This window comes from Panthera pardus, unplaced genomic scaffold, assembly GCF_024362965.1.
Source record: "Panthera pardus isolate Hobbes unplaced genomic scaffold, ASM2436296v1 HiC_scaffold_10, whole genome shotgun sequence".
Classification (NCBI taxonomy): domain Eukaryota; kingdom Metazoa; phylum Chordata; class Mammalia; order Carnivora; family Felidae; genus Panthera; species Panthera pardus.
In genome coordinates this window covers 34,862,058-34,880,318 of record NW_026526655.1, presented here as the reverse complement: position 1 = coordinate 34,880,318, position 18,261 = coordinate 34,862,058, and the positions used below count along the sequence as shown (strand labels likewise).

Below are 18,261 nucleotides of genomic sequence, written 5' to 3'. Positions count from 1 at the left end.
AGCCTGCTTCAGATTCTGTGTCTCCCTCTCTCTCTGACCCATCCACCACTCGTGCTCTGTCTCTCTCTCTCTCAAAAATAAATAAACATTAAAAAGATTTTTTTTTTAAATGGGGCACCTGGGTGGCACAGTTGTTGAGCATCTGACTCTTGATCTCTGCTCAGGTCATGATCTCATGGTTCGTGAATTCTAGTCCTACATTAGGCTCTGTGCTGATGGTGCCGAGCCTGCTTGGGATTCTGTCTCTCCCTCTCCCTCTCTCCCTGCCCCTCCCCTGCTTATGTTCTCTCTCTCTCAAAATAAGTAAATAAAATTTAAAAACTAAAGAAAAAAAACTTTTAAAAAAGAATAAAGTAAATAAGTAAAGTAAAAAGTGAATGTCCCCTTCTTCATTCCATCATCCCTATTAGTCAAGGACAACCATTGTTAATGGTTCTATGTTTATTTTTCCAGCCCTCTGTATTCATACACACATACATAAACAAACATAAATATTTATATATAATATATATGTACATAGACAGTTATCTACCAAAATGAGACTATGATAAACATATTATTCTGCACCTTACTTTTTCTGCTTGACAGTAGGCCATGACCATCTTCCTGTGTCAGCAGAATGACCTACTTCATTCTTTTTCATAACTGAATAGTATTATGTAACATGGACTTACCGTGATTTATTTAGGCACCCCACTATTGATATACATTTATGTTGTCACCCATTTTTGGCTATTGAAATGATGTTGCAAGAAACATCTTGGTACACATGTACCAAAATATAGATGTATTTTTGCTCCATTGTATATATCTTTAGGATAAATTTATTGAAAACTTTTAAGAGATACACTGCCAAAAGAATGTCCTCTAAAAATATTATTTTGTACAGTATCCTGGAAGATGCACAGTATATACAGGATGCTAAGCCAGAGAGAGGCAGCCACTGGCAATTGAGATAATTATTACTAACACTTTTTTGCCCCTCACACATTTCAAGTAGACCCCAGCCTACATTTTATGCTTCTTTTTCATTTCCCCAATATAGTCCATCTGCTCCAGAAAGCACTCTCTATATAATGCCCTTTGAACCCCTTTGCCACTAAGTTCAACAGAGAGGACGACTGGGTTTGTGATTATCAGGGTACTTCTACACACAAGAGAACACCTACATATTGTACAAGGAAGACAATAGTTATCCTCAGAGAAGTCACATAAAGTGTTCTATGGGTACAAAGGAGGAAGACATCACTTTGGCTTGAGGGGAGGAGAGTCAGGAAGAACTTTCCAGAGAAGATGACATTTCAGATAGGCCTTAAAGAATAATAGGCACAGATAATGGGAAGGTAATCCAGGCAAATGCAACAACTTGAACAAGGAAAGGCAACCTCTTTGTGGTTCAGTTTCCTTATCTATACAATGAGGACAATATGACTCACTACATAGATTTCTGCAAGAATCAAATGAGTTAGCACTTCGTTTTCATAAACTGAATAGTATTTGTTTTCATAAACTGGATAGTATTATTCTAATGTTACCGTTGATAATAATAATTATTTTATTGTTACTAGAGTGAAATGCGGATAATGAAAATTTCCGGAGCACATCTCAGTAGGCTTCCTTCCTTGTCAAGTCTTGCAGGCTTCTAGGACATAGAACACACCCATATTCAAATACATTTTTAAAAAGATTTGACCACACCTTCCAAAGTCAATCAGAAAGCTTAGAAAAGACCTGCTATTTGTTATTAGCTACAATGCAATTCCTCTCTTTCAGAACAAATCTTCGGTTATGACAATAAATCCTTGCTTTTATATACAATCTACCAACTCTTCTTCATCCTCTGAACATTGTAGGAAAAAAAGGAATATCTGCTTTTTTTCAGCCCCTCCTTCCTACTGCCCTTCAGGGGCCAATTACTACCCCTAGCCTCAGGTAGGGAGAAGCCCTGACTGGTACATTGAAGAAGAGATGATAAATAACCCCCATTAGTTTTGCAAAACCACATGCTGTTCAAAGAAAGAAGATACACCCTGTCTTCCCCCCACCAAAGTTTGTTCTTTTTAATGGGGAAGCTTTTCAAGTATCTATTTTGCAGTCAGTTTCTATCTTACCATAACTATTGACTCAGCTTCTCACCCATTTCAGATTAGGGAGAAAAACATGTACAAAACAGTTGATAAAACCATCTACAAACAAGCATTCAGCCCTGAGACCCTGATAAGATGTTGGAATGAGTGTCTGGACAAGTCTTCCTTTCATAGCAGAAGAATGCAAGTGGAAGAGTTTAACAAGAAGAATTATTGGAAGAAGAAAGGCATTGCAATTATCCCCATGAAGTTTTCAGTCGGCTTTGCTGCAACAAGCTATCATCAGGTAAAGCTTTTATATGTGGAAAATAACCCTCATGTCAGATGCACTGTCACCCCAATCAGCTCTTGCTGATTTTGGGAGAGTGTCATATGTCCCAGGCACTGAGCCCCTCCCTCCCTCAGCACCTGGGAGAAATGTACAGAACTCTCCTGAGCAGCCCCCTCTCTGCAAGCACATTCAACACAGTGCAGTAGAAAAATGTCTCAGTGGCAGAAAATGGCATCAGCAAGCCTGAGAACTGCCCCAGCATAACTGCCAAGACCATGACCATCACCTCACCCAACCCTGAATCATCCCTATTCTAAAGGGAACAAGAGCCCACAAGGCCCATTGTGTTGAGCGCTCTGAGCCCAGGGTTATGGCTTAGGCAGGAAGGAGGCCTCTCCTGGTCTGTGCCCCCAGATATCTCAGTTCTCCTCAATGCCCCCAAGTCTAGGCAGAGAAGTCACTGCATGTTGCCCTGACCAGCTGGCTGTTTTGAGCCACTTCTCCCAGGAATATGTGTCATTTCTGATGGGGAAATAGGGAAGTGTGGTCCAAAAATCCTTCCAGGTAGGTTTGCAAAAGGAAGAGGCAGGTCATTCAGAGGCCCTCTCCAGAAGGTGAGGAGGAAAGGTGGCAAATAGATGAGACCATTAAATAACACAAGACTGGTACAGACAAGTCTTCCCAGCAATCCCAATGGGTCAAATATGGGAAACTGTCTAGAAAACTGGGAAATGTTGCCTCCCATTATTTTCCACCAGAAGCAGAGACTTTGCAACTGAAGAGATCTTATATGCATTAGATCTAAATCTAAATCTAAAAATGCACTAGATCTCCCTTGTGTGTATACCATTGAAAGCATATTTCCATTTACATCCAACTACTAGCAGCCAATAGACACACACACATGCACACACCACAAAAGCTGCCCTGTCCAAGGAAATCCTTCTTAGGGAATAAAGAAGTTGCCCCCAAACCCTAATTAACTGGAGTCAGGTGGACCTGAGAAATCCTTGCCCTGCCACTTACTAGCTGAGTGATATCAAGCAAATTATTTAACCTCTTTGAGCCTCAGCTTCCTTAACTATATAATGAGAATAATAATCCTTTCTCTTAGGATTGATAAGGATTCAAAAAGCTAATAAATATAAAGCACTTGGCAGGGTTCCTGAAACACTGTGTAGTTATTCTAGGCAGCCCATGCCTCTCCCTCAGGAGATCTCAGGCACACCTCTCAGGACTGGGGCTCCTCCAGCAGGTAGGATGAGACTCCCTGGCCTCCTGAGTCACAGTCCTGTTCAGGTCCAGCATGCCCATTCTCTACAGAGGTGCAGGAAGGTTAACTGTCACACTTACGAGCTGGTACTGACTTAACAGCTGGAGCGTAAGAGATTCTAGATATCTGCCTGTGTGATTTTTTTCTCTGACACCAAATGTTGTGTTTTTTCTGCATCAATTCTCCAACACCAATCGAGCATGCAACAATTCAATTCGATTCTTACACTAACTACCCAGAGTTAGCACAGACCCCACAGATCAAGGGCTAAGTCCCATAAGACTGCCTCCACTTAAGACACCAGTGAAAGTGGGGTGCCCAAGCTACTCACACTTCTGCCCAGGCAACTACAAAATCAGGGGCTTTCCACTCCCCACCTCCCATAGGTGTGATAATTTGCTAGAACAACTACAAAACTCAGGAAAGCATTTTACTTACAATTATTACCAATTTGTTACAAAAGATACCATCCAAGAACAGCCACATGGAAGAGATGCATAAAGCAAGGTGTGGGAGAAGAGGTGTGGGGCTTTTATGCCCTCTCACTCCAGCTTGTGGATGTGTTCACCAACCCAGAAGCTCCCCAAACCCCATTGTTTGTGAATTTTATGAAGATTTCATTACATAGGCATAATTGATTAAATCATTGGCCACTGTGATTGAACTCAATCTCTAGTCTCTCCCCCCTCCCTGAAGGTAGGGGTGGGGCTGAAGGCTGGAACCCTCTAACCACATGTTTGGTTTTTCTGGCAACAATTCTCACCGCCCCCCCCCCCCACAAGCTGTCTAGGTTTCCCCAGAGAATCATCCTAACAGCAAACAAAAAATAATAAATTCCCAGTGTTTTAGGACCTCTGTGCCAAAAATCAGAGACAAAGACCACATGTTTATTTTTTATTATAAAACACCTCCCCACACCTCTATGGCTGCCCCTCATCTATACCACAGTCTACTCTCCACCATCAGTCATGGGAGCCAACTTCTCATCTTGCCACACACACAACAAATCCTTAAACCAAGCAATGATTTTAAAGCTCTGTTTGAAAGGTCTCCAGTTTCTTCAGAGTTCGAAATTGATGCACCCAAGAATCACCAGGCTAGGTGTTGAAATGTATTATTTCAGGGCAGCTGATGACTCACAAAGTTGGAACACCCACTCTCCAAACTAGGCATTGGGAGCATTATCAAGAGGGAGTCAAAAGGCCCACGGTGATAAATACTATTATTAGCATCTATAAGCCTGGGTGCCCCAAAGCTCCTCCAAGCTATTCTGGGCCTCCAGGCATCTCCAGACAGAACAAAGTCCTAATTCCTCCCCCTTTTCCTCCTCCTCCTCCTGAAATGAAACATTTCCATTTGTCCAATTCAACAAACATTTATTTAGTGCCTCTGTGATTCAGACTTGCTCTAAGTTCTCTATGGGACACACACTTGAATGAGACCAGGTGCCCTTCCACCATGAGACTCGCACAGAAGAGCTTGTCACCCCCCTGTATTCATTTCCTATGGCTGCCTTAAGAAAGTACCACAAACTGTGTGGCTTACAACAACAATTTTATGCTCTCACAGTTCTGGAGGCTTGGAGTTCAAAATCAAGGTGTCAGGAGGGCAATGCTCCTTCAGAAATCTCCAGAGGAAAACTCTTCTTTGCCTCCTCCAGCTTCTGGTGGCTCCTGGTGTTTCTCGGCTTGTGGCCACATCACTCTAATCTCTGTCTCCATCTTCATGAGGCCTTCTTTGCGGTGTGTCTTCACACAGCCTTATATAAGGACACTAGTCATTGAATTTAGAGCCCACCCTAATCCACTATAACCTCATCTTAACTGATTATATCTGCAAAACTATATTTTCAAATAAGGTTACATTCTGAAGTTCCAGGTGGACAGGAATTTGCAGGAGACATTAATCAACCCAGTTCACCCCATAAGAGGAAGTGCAGAGAAGCAGGTAACTGATCCTTCCAAGATGGGAATGAGAAGCATGTGGGGGAAACTTTAATAGAACCGAGACTATAGGTGTGGATCTGAAGGCTGGGGAGTGGGCCAGGAAGTGAGAAACGCATAAGCATGAGCACAGGTCAGGAAGGAGCAGCGGTAAGCCAAAGCAGGAAAAGACGACAATGGAATTGGGAAAGTACAAGAGACCAAATCCTAAAAGGCCTCATATTGTAATAAAGAGGTAGGCTTTCCCTTACAGACAATGGGGAATTTTTGCCCAACTTGCCCAGTGATGAACCTTTCTTCCCTTCATGATTCCATTCAGTTGTCTCTTTGGGGAAATCCTTCCCCAAGCTTTTCAAAAGCAGTTGGATCTGTCCTCCCAGGTCCCCAGAGCCCCTTATGCCATGCCCATTATCTCACAAATCATTCTGCATTATAATGACCTGCTTTCCAACCTGTCCCCCCATTACAGTGTGAGCTACTACACTGTTGAGGAAGAACCACATCTTTTCCATCTGTGTACATCCAGAGCTGAGCACAGGTTGGCACATAACATGTGTCAGGTACCTAACAAATGTTTAATTAGTTAGCTGAGTGGTCAGCCAGAGATTTTAATCAGGGAAGTGACTTTCAAATAGTTGGAACCTATACTCATAACTCCTGGGTATCCAAAGGGGCTTCTATTAAAACAAGTTTCCTAAATAGGAACATTCTTTACAGGTGACTTTTGCACAAAACAGAACTAAGCTTCAGAATCCCACCAGGAAAGCCTGCCTCTATGACCCTCCTCACTCTGTGAGACTGATATTTCACCACTCATTTTTTAAATTGAACCTCACTAAACTTGCACTGAGCTGTGCCTTCTGGGTTGTTTTACTAGGCAGCTGCACTTGTTCATATCTACACAGATGGGTCTGTATTGGTCACACATGGAGGCAATGAACTGGGACAAGGTATTCACACCAAAATGCTGCAGGTAAGGTCAATAAAATTGTCCTTAATCTCTCTCTTTTTAAAATTGTTTTTATACTTACTACTTTATTTTCACATTTTTATTTAAATTGCAGTTAGAGGGGTGCCTGGGTGGCTCAGTTGGTTAAGTGTCTGACTTCAGCTCAGGTCATGATCTCACCGTTTGTGAGTTCTAGCCCCACGGTGGGCTCTGTGCTGACAGCTCAGAGCCTGGAGCCTGCTTCAGATTCTGTGTGTCCCTCTCTCTCTCTCTCTCTCTCTCTCTCTCTCTCTGCCCCTCCCCTGCTCTCACTCTATCTCTCTGTCTCAAAAATAAATATTAAAAAAAATTTAATTGTAGTTAACATATAGTGTAGTATTGTTTTCAGAAGTAGAATTTAGTGATTCATCACTCACGTATAACACCCATGCTCAACATGACAGGTCTGTAATTCCCCCCACTTAATATCCATCACCCATTTAGCCCACCCCCACTCTCCCCACTCCATTGACCCTCAGTTTCTTCTCTATCATAAAGAGTTCTTATAGTTTGTTTCCTTTTCTCCCTCTTTTTTTCCCATTCCCATACGATCATCTGTTTTGTTTCTTAAATTCCAAATATGAGTGAAATCATATAGTATTTGCCTTTCTCTGGCAGACTTATTTTACTTAGCATAATACATTATATATATATATATATATATATATATATATATATACACACACACACACACACACACACACACACCACATCTCATTTATCCATTCATCATCAGTCAATGGACATTTGGGCTCTTTCCATAGTTTAGCTATTGTTGATAATACTGCTATAAACATTGGGGTGCATGTACCCCTTCAAATCTGTATTTTCATATCCTTTGGATAAATACCTAGTAGTGTAATTGCTGGATCACAAGGTAGTTCTATTTTTAACTGTTTGAGGAATCTCCATACTGTTTTCCAGAGTGGCTGCACCAGATTGCATTCCCACCAACAGTGCAAGAGGGATCTTCATTTTCACCAACACTTGTTGTTTCTTGTGTTGTTAATTTTAGCCATCTGCCAGGTGTGAGGTGTTATCTCATCATGGTTTTGATTTGTGTTTCCCTGATGATGACTGATGTTGAGTATCTTTTCAAGTGTCTGTTAGCCATCTGGATGTCTTCTTTGGTAAATGTCTATTCATGTCTTCATAGGATTATTTGGTTTTTTGGGGTGTTGAGTTTGGTAAGTTTTTATAAATTTTGGATACTAACCCTTTATCAGATATGTATCTGCAAATATCTTGCAAATATCTTCTCACATTCTGTAGGCTTTTAGTTTTGTGATTGTTTCCTTTGCAGTGCAGAAGCTTTTAATCTTGATGAAGTCCCAATAGTTCATTTTTGCTTTTGTTTCCCTTGCCTCTGGAGACGTGTCTAGTAAGAAGTTGCTATGGCCGAGGTCAGAGAGGTTGCTGCCTATGTTCTCCTCTAGGATTTTGATGGTTTCCTGTGTCACATTTAGGTCTTTCATCCACTTTGAATTTATTTTTGTGCATGGTATAAGAAAGTGGTCCATTTTCATTCTTCTTCATGTTGCTGTCCAGTTTCCCAACACCATTTGTTGAATAGACTATCTTTTTTTCCATTGGGTACTCTTTCCTGCTATGGCAAAGATTAGTTGAACATACAGCTGTGGGTCCATTTCTGGGTTTTCTTTTCTGTTCCATTGATCTATGTGTCTGTCTTTGTCTCAGTACCATACTGCCTTGATGACTACAGCTTTGTAATACAGTTTAAAGTCTGGAATTGTGATTGCTCCAGCTTTGCTTTTCTCTTTCAGGATTGCTTTAGTTATTTGGGGCCTTTTGTGGTTTCATACACATTTTAAGATTGTTTTTTCTAGCTCTCTGAAAATTTCTGGTGGTCTTTTGGTAGGAATTGCCTTAAATGTGTAGATTGCTTTGGGTAGTTTAGACGTTTTAACAATGTTCTTCCAGTCCATGAGCATGGAATGTTCTTCCATTTCTTTGTGTCTTCCTCACTTTCTTTCATAAGTATTCTATAGTTTCCAGAGTACAGATCTTTTACCTTTGGTTAGGTTTATTCTTAGGTATCTTATTGGTTTTGGTGCGGTTGTAAACAGGATTGACTCCTTGATTTCTTTTTCTACTGCTTTATTATTGGTGTTTAGAAATGCAACAGATTTCTGTACATTAGTTTTATATCCTGTGACTTTGCTGAATTCATGTATTAGTTCTAGCAGTTTTTTGGAGGAGCCTTTTGGGTTTTCTACATAGAGTATCGTGTTGTCTACAAATAGTGAAAGTCAGTTGTTAATCTCTCTATACATTGTTGACATGAATGACATGTGGCACTAATTTTAGGATATATGATGGCTCTGTATTCAAGCCCTAAGATCTTGACTATTTGGTTGAAAAACTTCGTACATATCAAATAGAATGTCTGAGGTGGCAGAAATTCCATGCATGTGCAAATAGACCTGGAGCTTGGCCAGGCTTTGTGGGTGGGGATGGTTGTTAGTGAAAACATCACTAATGGGCCCCTGGAACACTGTGGTAGTTGTGCCATGCAGGCTTACTAGAGTAGGAATTTCTATTTTGAGGCCAGTATGTATGATTTTTAAAGTTTGGACGACAATATTAGGTTGCTAATACACTATTGGACAAGTAAGGACAAGTATTTCACCAACTGCCATCATGCAGTTGAGAAAAAAAAGAGAAATCAAGAGAAAAAAAGAATAATTCTTTAAATTAAATAAATAAATTGACAAACTTGTTAGATTATTATGTACACATCCACAGCTTTTGACTATCCAGCCCCTTAGCTCCTTTGGAATACAGGACCTACATTCCATATATTCCTAAAGGCCTCCTCAATTCTGGTACCTTTTAGCCCCATCTCCCTCTTTTCCCCAACTGCACAGATATGGGTACACGTGCCAGGTCTGGCTAGTCATGGTGCCTGAATCCACTGGCTGCAAGGATGGGTCCAGGAGGAAGGCATAATACCGAGATCCTTTCCTGGGACTGATGTGTAGGTCCTGGTAGAAAAGAACTATCATTCTCTTGTGGTTGTTTAGTTCCTATGTTAAGCCAGGGGTTGTCAGAGGCAATTTTCCTGTGCCATAGAGGAAGCATGTCTCTCTTGGAAATAACATAGCCATCATAGAAAGAAAAACAAATGTGTAAGGCAGCAAGAGAACCCTGATGAAACCATAAAGACTTAGATACAGATATACATGACACTGGCTCTGTCCTTCCCACTTATAGGATGCAATAAATTCATCACCAACAAACAATAAAATTGTCCTTTTCTTTTTTATCATATTGCCTCTTTCTGGGGAAACTCACTTTTACAACAGCATTAATCTGTAGATTGGCACTTGAGGACAAGTACATGACTGCAGACATCTGGAGAAAGTGGTTTTGTAAAAGTTAAAAGAGCACAAAAAACAAAACAATGCTTTTTCTCTTTTTCATTTATTGTGATTAAATGCCTTTCTTTCCACATGTGTCTGCTAGAGGAACTGGAAGAAAAAGAACAGAAAACAGTGAACAGCAAATACTAGAGGAGTATAGGCAGGAGGGAGCAAATAGAAGACAAGGGGGGAATCCAAAGCTAAAGTGGGGATGAGGGCTAGAGAGAAGACAGGCCCTCAGGGGCATTTCAAATTCATCTGATGCTGATATCAACAGATTTAAGACCAACATTTGAACCAGTCAATCCAATCTCTCTCTTCCTGTCACTGCAGCCATGTAAAACTAAAAAAAAAAATAAATAATAAAGTAAAATAAAAATAATATCTAAGTGTAAGTATAAAGATGTTAATGAAATACTTAACATCTAAACACTAATTTTGGATGGAAGAACCACTACATAATATTGCCAAGAAAACATTTTAAAAATCAGCATGAGGCAGGGCACCTGGGTGGCCCAGTCAGTGGAGCATCTGACTCTTGATTTTAGCTCAGGTCATGATCCCAGAGTTATGGGATGAAGCCCTGTGTCAGGCTCCAGGCTGAGCACAGAGCCTGCTTAAGATTCTCCCTCTCTCCCTCTGACCCTATCCCCCACTCACTCTCTCTCTAAAATTAAATAAATAAATAACCAGCATAAGGCTCTACTAAAAAGTGGTTTTAACTTTTATTTTAGGTTTTCAAGTATATCATGGATGTAATAAAAATGGTAGTATTTTTTCATTTAAAACATGACTAAAATCTTCATAAAAGACTTTGCTGGACATGAAAATATTTCTTTTGCTCATAGGTGGCCAGCCGTGAATTAAAACTACCCATGTCTTACATGCACGTCTGTGAAACAAGTACGGCCACGGTGCCAAATACAATTGCTACAGCAGCTTCCATTGGTTCGGACGTCAATGGCAAAGCCGTGCAGGTGCTTCCTGCTGTCTGTCTTTCCCTTCAGCACTTTTTCCATATTGCTGGTTTTCTTAGCTGGATACAGACATGAGCAGTTGGCTTCAGAGAAGTCATCTGTGTCACTAAACATAGGCTTAGGATAGCCAAAATATCAGGAGAGGGTGCCAGTTAGAGTAGGCTAAACTGAGGTGACAAATAGACACATAATACAGTGAGTCAAACACAACAAAAGTCCATTTTTTTACATACCTACCAGTCCAGAGAGAGAGCTTGGTCATTAGAGTACTCTGAGGTTAATGGCTGTTCTTCCACCTTCAACATGTGGCTTTCAAGGTTGCCCTGAGCATCATCATCAGGGAAAAAGCATGGAGATCAGACCTGGAAGTGATGCAAGTCACTTCCACTGATCATCCACTAGCAGAACCAGGCTCAGGCCACATCTAACTGCAGGGGAGGTTGGGGAAATGTGGAGTAGTGAATCACCACATGCCCAGCTACTATGGAAGAAGGGGAGAATAGATGTTGGTGAACAAGCAGTCTCTGTCCCTGGTAGACACAGAAAGAAGAAATCTGGGTATACCATGCGACTCAGCACTGGGCACGTTTCCTCTGACACAAACAAGTTCTTGCAGGCAGGTAAGCAGGCAGAACCCCAGCCAAGTAGATATGGTTCAATTAAAGTGTCTACATGAGTGGAATTCTACCACAGCACTCATGCTTATCCTTTGTATTTGTTTTCTAACTGATTGGGTTTTTTTTCACTACTTCAGAATAGATTATGACTTCACTATTCCTTAATTAAGATATCTGATTGCATGTACTTTTGAAGTAATATCTATTTGTCATGTTTCTGTTATAAACGTTCCACTTTTTCCATTGGGATATTGTGGGGAGGCATATTTTCAGAACACTGCACTTATGCTACCAAGAGGCATCACTTTCAAATCCATCTTATCTTTGTGGGGATACTTGTTAGGGGCTAAAATCCAGAGGCTCTTTCCCTCAGAACAAATGTGTGGGAAACTTCAAATTCATGAGACCCAATTTTGGATAGGATCAAACACAAGATAAGAATCACTCAGCGTGTATGGGAGTTGTCAACCCAAACTAAGATTAATCCATCTTCTAGAGTTTTAGGTTTAGTTAAGGATCAGAAACTTTGCAGATCTAGATTATTATAAAGACAAATTTAGTTATTTTCTCACTTCACACCCAAAGCCAAGGCCTTCACTGCAGTAGTTTGATGGTGGATGGATGAACATATGGAAAGATGGACAGAGAGTTGAATAATATTTCAGAGGGATATTGGCATGTTATTGGTGCAGATAGGAAAGCACAGAGTAGAATGAAAATAAGATGTTTTGTTCCTTTCATTTTAATGGCTGGAAAATACAAAAGAAAATGTAAGTCAAAAATGTAGAAAAAGAGAAGGAATTAAGAACACAAAAGAAATATTCTTAGAAAGAGGACCTGAAAGTAGAAATTCAGCTGAGCCCATATTTTCACAGGAAGTGAACCAGGGAAGTTTTTTAAAAACCTGCAATAACTGATACCTTCCTCAAGGTCAGAGACTGTTATTGTCTCTGTGTTCCCAATGTATCAGTACCAAGCACTCCATAAACATTCACTGACCTAATCAATTATCGATTACTGTTCTTCCACACAAATCCTAACCATTGGGCTCTTCTCTAATGAGAATTCACTTCTTTACCCTTTCAAGAATGCATGTCAGATCCTTCTGAAACGCCTCGAGCCCATCATTAAGAAAAATCCAGGAGGTACATGGGAGGACTGGGTAAGTGTTCCACTCTGTCTGTTACTACAATGAGAAAGCAGTCCTAACCAGTGCTGAGAGCATCGTGGCAGTGTACAGCTGCACCACACAGAGTTTTTCTGGGTGTGGATTTCTGCAAAAGGGCAGGATCGCAAAAGGTTGAGACAGCTGCTCCATGCTGTATACCAGGTATGTGTGAGAGAGCACACAGGGAACAGCATCACTGAGGGGAGGAATGGAAATACATGAAGAATACCCAGCAGGCCTTACCCACTCTGCTTAAATAAGAAAAGGAAAAGACCAAGCCTTCCTAAGCCACCAAAAAAAGAAAAAGGTGTCTTAAATGGGAAGGAAGAAAACTAAAAGGCCTAATTGCTATTAAACATGTCTCAAAGGAAATGACTCACCTAATCCAACTTTACAACATCTTTTCTCTTATCTCATCGGAACACTTATCCCACACTTACACGCACACTTAACTAAAGTTCTAACATTTAGAACTTTATCCCAAAATACTTTGGGAACTAAGCCCCTACATCATGGATGTGTGGCAGGATTCTGCCTTATTTAGTTCAGACATTTCAACTCAATCAGAAGGAAATTGTTAATGTACCAGCTGAGGGGAAAAAAAAATATTACAATGTGTTCCTTTACTGGTAACAAAACACCAGCAACAATTACCAGATGTCAATTCTGATATAGGGAATACCTTCATTTTCACCTATCAGATGGTGTATTTATTTTATTCTGACTAAATATGCCCATTCTTCAGATAGAAGCTGCTTTTGAACAAAGAATCAGTCTTTCAGCCACTGGATACTTCAGGTAAAAATTACAATAATGTCTGGACTTAGCTGAGAAAATATAAGGTAACTCAATTGTTCTGAGCCTTAGTTCCCTTACTTGTAAAGTAAGTTTTTATTATGTGATCATTGAGGTCCCTTCTCAGTCTAAAATTGATATTATGTAAGCCTTTGAACTATATCCAAAGAAATATTAAATAATAAAAAATACCCTTATTGGGTAAAAAACATTTTTTAGGGGCACCTGGGTGGCTCAGTTGGTTGAGTGTCTGACTTTGGCTCAGGTCATGATCTCGCGGTCTATGAGTTCAAACCCTGCATCAGGCTCTGTGCTGACAGCTGCTAGCCTGGACCCTACTTCGGATTCTGTCTCCCTCTCTCTCTACCCCTCCCCCACTTGCGCTCTTGCGTGTGTGTGCTCTCTCTCTTCCTCTCAAAAATAAACATCTAAAATTTTTTTTAAATTTTTTAACATGACTTAGAACATCTAATCATTTTTTACTATTCACTGTTGGATAGTAAAAAAATATCATTGGAAATAACTTCCAACTCAGTTTTACAAACTGTCCCTCCTTTACCATAAAAGCTTTCTGTTTGAAGCTCCTCTCTTTGTACAGTGTCTGTCAGTGGGAGGCCCTCACTCAATTCATGTTAATTGAGTGAAACACAAAGAGCAGAACTGATGGTCAAATTCAGGAAGTGTATGACAGCAGTTTTACAATGTAGTGAAACAAACCACCAAACTAAACACACACATGCACAGAGACAGAGAACAGTCAAGAAATTTCTCATGAAAAAGGAAGGAAGGAGGCAGGTAATAGCCGAGCCCAGTGCCCTGCACGTGAGTTCTAAATTTCTGAGTTCTGTTACCCAAGAAGAGAGCAAATCAGCCATCTAGCTGGGTACATCTTCCATTGTACATTAATGCATTGAATCACATGCCCTTTTTTACCAGCTCTGAATTACCATCAATTCCCCAGTGAGTTTGGTTACCACAGTCTAGAGGGTTCCTTTGGGAATGCTGATAAAATCAGTTGAGGTTCTCAATCCACAGAGCTAAAAGCTCAAACTCTACACTGTGAATACAGACACACTGGGAGGTCGGACCAAAACAGCCTGTTGGATTCTTTCTTTTTGGCTTCCTAACTGAAACACAAAGGGTATCCTTTTTAAATGGAGACACATGACAGTGCTGCTATAATTAGCTAGGTTGCAAATACAAGTAGCAGTTTAAATGAGTTTAAAAAGCAGTTGAGTGGTACCTGGGTGGTTCAGCCGGTTAAGTGTCCGACTCTTGATTTTGGCTCAGATCGTGATCTCACAGTTCCTGGGATCAAGCCCTGTGTTGGGCTCTGCACTGACAGCACAGAACCTGCTTGGAATTCTCTCTCTGCCCCTTCCCTGCTTGTGCTCTCTCTCTTTCTCTCAAAATAAATAAATAAACTTAAAAAAAAAAAAAACCCTTAAAAAGCAGTTGAAGTATCAGTAAGATGAAATGCTATCATAAAACTTTAATAACTTTTTTGTTTTGGTTTGGTTTTTTGTTTTGTTTTGTTTTGTTTTCATTTGGAAAGTACTTCAAATTCGTAGAAGAGTTGCAAATATAGTAGAAGGAATACTGTATATCCTTTCTATCCAGAAGTACCTACTGTAATTTGTCACATTTGCTTTATCATTTCCCCCCTCCCTCTCTCTCTTTGTATATTGTTATTTCTGATCCATTTGAGAGCAAGTTGCATACACTGTGACCCTTTGCCTCTAAATACTTGAGTGTAGACTCTACACATTCTTTCTCCACTGCTGTGGCCCCTCTGGTTCCTTCTCGTCAGACATGCAGTCATTGAGCTGGACACTTTAAAGCTTAAATAACTTTTAAAATGAGTCAACATTGTTTGCAACCTCACTGCTATCACCGCCCCAAGCTGATGGGCTTTATTTCTTCCATCAGGGGATACAAGGCCTACATGGACTGGGAGAAGGGAGAAGGAGACCCTTTTCCATACTATGTCTATGGAGCAGCCTGTTCTGAGGTTGAAATTGACTGCCTGACAGGCGCTCACAAGGTAAACCAAATATAACTTTCCTCTTGGCAAATTAAACCAACAACAACAACGACAAAATTATGTTGCACATTAAATAGCCCAATTTCATTATGTACTACTTGTACAATAAGAACAGTACTTTTTTTTTAATTCCTTGGGAATATCTAGAGATCCAGGCTTATTCTGAATTTTCACTTAAAAAGAAGTAGTCAAAAGGAATTGCTCCTAACAGTGGTTGGTAGTTGCCAGAGGTGGGGGGTGGGGGGGGGATGAAGAGAGAAAAGGGGGTCAAAAGGTACAAACTTCCAGTTATAAAAGAATTACGTCATGGGGAATAAGTACAAAATGGTGACTATAGTTAATAATACTGTATTGCATATTTGAAAGTTGCTTAGAGACTAGATCTTCAAAGTCCTCATCACAAGAAAATAAAATTTAACTATGTATGGTGGTAGAAGTTAACTAGACTTATTGTGATGGTCATTTTGATATATATACAAATATCAAATCATATTGTATACCTGAAACTAATATAATGTTGTATGTCAATTATACCTCAATAAAAAATTAATTTAATTAAAAAAAATTTAAAGCAGTAGTCAAAAAAAGAATTGTTCATGACAGCCTAAAGTGCATTGTTTTTTATCCCACTTCATACAACAAAGTTGCTTTTCAAAGTTTTTCCAAAAAAACTGGAGGTAAGATTCTGTTCCTAAAGTAAGGTCAATTTATCTAATCTGAAGGAATAGGTAATTTAATAAATTGTCTTCAGTAAATATTTGAGAGCAGATAGCACTGTGATGTTTCTCTAAAGTCAGTTATCCCAAAGGTACTACTGTCCCTAACAAAAAAGATTGGGGAGGGCTGGGGAGAGGAGGTCTGAAAATAATTGTTGTGCTTGCTACTTAATTGAGCGTCCTTCTGGAATCAGGGAGTCACATGTAATCAAAAGTTAACAACTTCCACCATAAAAGGTAAACCTATGAATATACCCCAGGTATCATTCTCGGAATAGAGAGATTACAGAAACCTTAAAGAGAATATAGTATATCCAAAGTGTGGAAATTGTTAGGAAATCTACAGAATGGACCAATGACACATCTAAATTCCATACACAGATTATTCCAACATCATCTTGAACCATTTTACCTGAAACTAGAAATGGTCAGTTTATGTAAAATAAGAAGGAAATTGGAAATATTGTCTTGCAAATCTTATCAAAATGTATTTTATTGCCCCATTGCTGGTAAATTTGTCCATCACTTAGATTTTATATAAATCATACAGAAAAGATGGTAAATGAAGGAATGTCTGGAGAGCACTTGCCCTCACATTCCACTCAGGTTCCTCCTTAGGATACATTATGTCCCCATTTTCATTCTAGATCATTGTGAGGAAGTAAACTCATGAAATTAGGATCATAGATTGCTTATATAATTATTTTAAAAGTATATTTCCTAATGTCTTTCACATAATGGTACACATAGATAATGACAATATTTTCCCAGCACACTTTTACAAACAAGGAAACCATGGTGGCAGGTGACCAACCTGAAAATCCTGGCCCAGACCCCTGCAAAAGTCCAAGTGTCAGTGTCTTGACATACCTGTAACCCATTCAAGACTCCATACTCAGTGAAAAGCTGTTTTTAGAAATCAACTAGTTTTCTGATTCTCTACCCTGTTGCCAGATTTGTTGCTAGCAAATAAAAATATAGGATGCCTGATTAAATTTGAATTTCAGATAAAAACAACAAATAAATTTCTGGTACAAATATGTTCAATGCAGAGTTGGGGACATACCTATTTTATCTGGCAATTCTATCAGAGGGCTTTGGTATAAATCCCTAAAGAAAGAAATCTCATGGGGGTCTTCCAGAATTTATGGAACCAGAACAGTGAAAATTTGGTTGTCCCTATGGCTTCCTTATTACTGGTTAAGGTCCAGTCATTTTGGTATTACTTCAGTCCCTTAAAATAGCTTATTCCTTGAAGAGGCAAAATTTCTTTTAATTAAAGGGAAATCAGAGAAAATAAATGACAGGCCTACTGCTGCCAGTTATTTGTGGTTGCTGAATCCAAACACCCGCCAATCACAGGCCCACCCTGAGGTGTGTCCAACGTCCTGCCCTAGCTGTTGAGAACGAACATAGGAGGTTGTCTGAGAGGACAACATTTGAGTCAAAAGCGAGCTGCTGATCCAAAAAGCTAGATAGAAGGTAGCCCAGCTAGTGTGCCTCAACAGAGAATGATGATACTGTCAGAACAAGCATGGGATGTGAGAGCAGAAAGAAAGCCCAAAGATATTCCTGGATAGACCACAGGCACCTAGGGGTTTTCTGTGGCTCCTTAACAACCTGTCTACACATGCTTGTTCCAAAACATAAAGGCCAAATCATTGTGATGTTTCTCATCCAATTCTCATCCGTTCTTATCCAACGAAGTAGATAAGCGAAGTCAAAGATATTCTCAACATTTTCCCATAATACGGTCCAATATCTTTCAAATCTCTAATTTCAAACATGCCACTATGGCTACATGATTTCTTCAGTAAAATGGCAATCATCTACATCAGGGCACCTGGGTGGCTCAATCAGTTAAGCATCTGACTCTTGATTTCAGCTCAGGTCATCATCTCACTGTGAGTTCAAGCCCTGCGTTGGGCTCTGCACTGATCACATGGAGTCTTCTTGGGATTCTGTCTCCCCCTCTCTCTCTGTCTCTCAAAAATAAATA

At 39.9% G+C, this 18,261-nt stretch overlaps 1 protein-coding gene across 1 annotated transcript in view; it reads left to right on the top strand.

Annotated features, from left to right (window-relative positions):
* Positions 1–18,261, top strand: part of LOC109254456 (aldehyde oxidase 2) — an 86,490-nt gene that overhangs the window by 47,870 nt on the left and 20,359 nt on the right. The window contains 6 exon segments of the mRNA XM_053906484.1: positions 2,146–2,373; positions 6,452–6,547; positions 10,794–10,922; positions 12,627–12,701; positions 13,453–13,505; positions 15,432–15,546. Coding sequence (XP_053762459.1) covers positions 2,146–2,373; positions 6,452–6,547; positions 10,794–10,922; positions 12,627–12,701; positions 13,453–13,505; positions 15,432–15,546 — 696 coding nt within the window.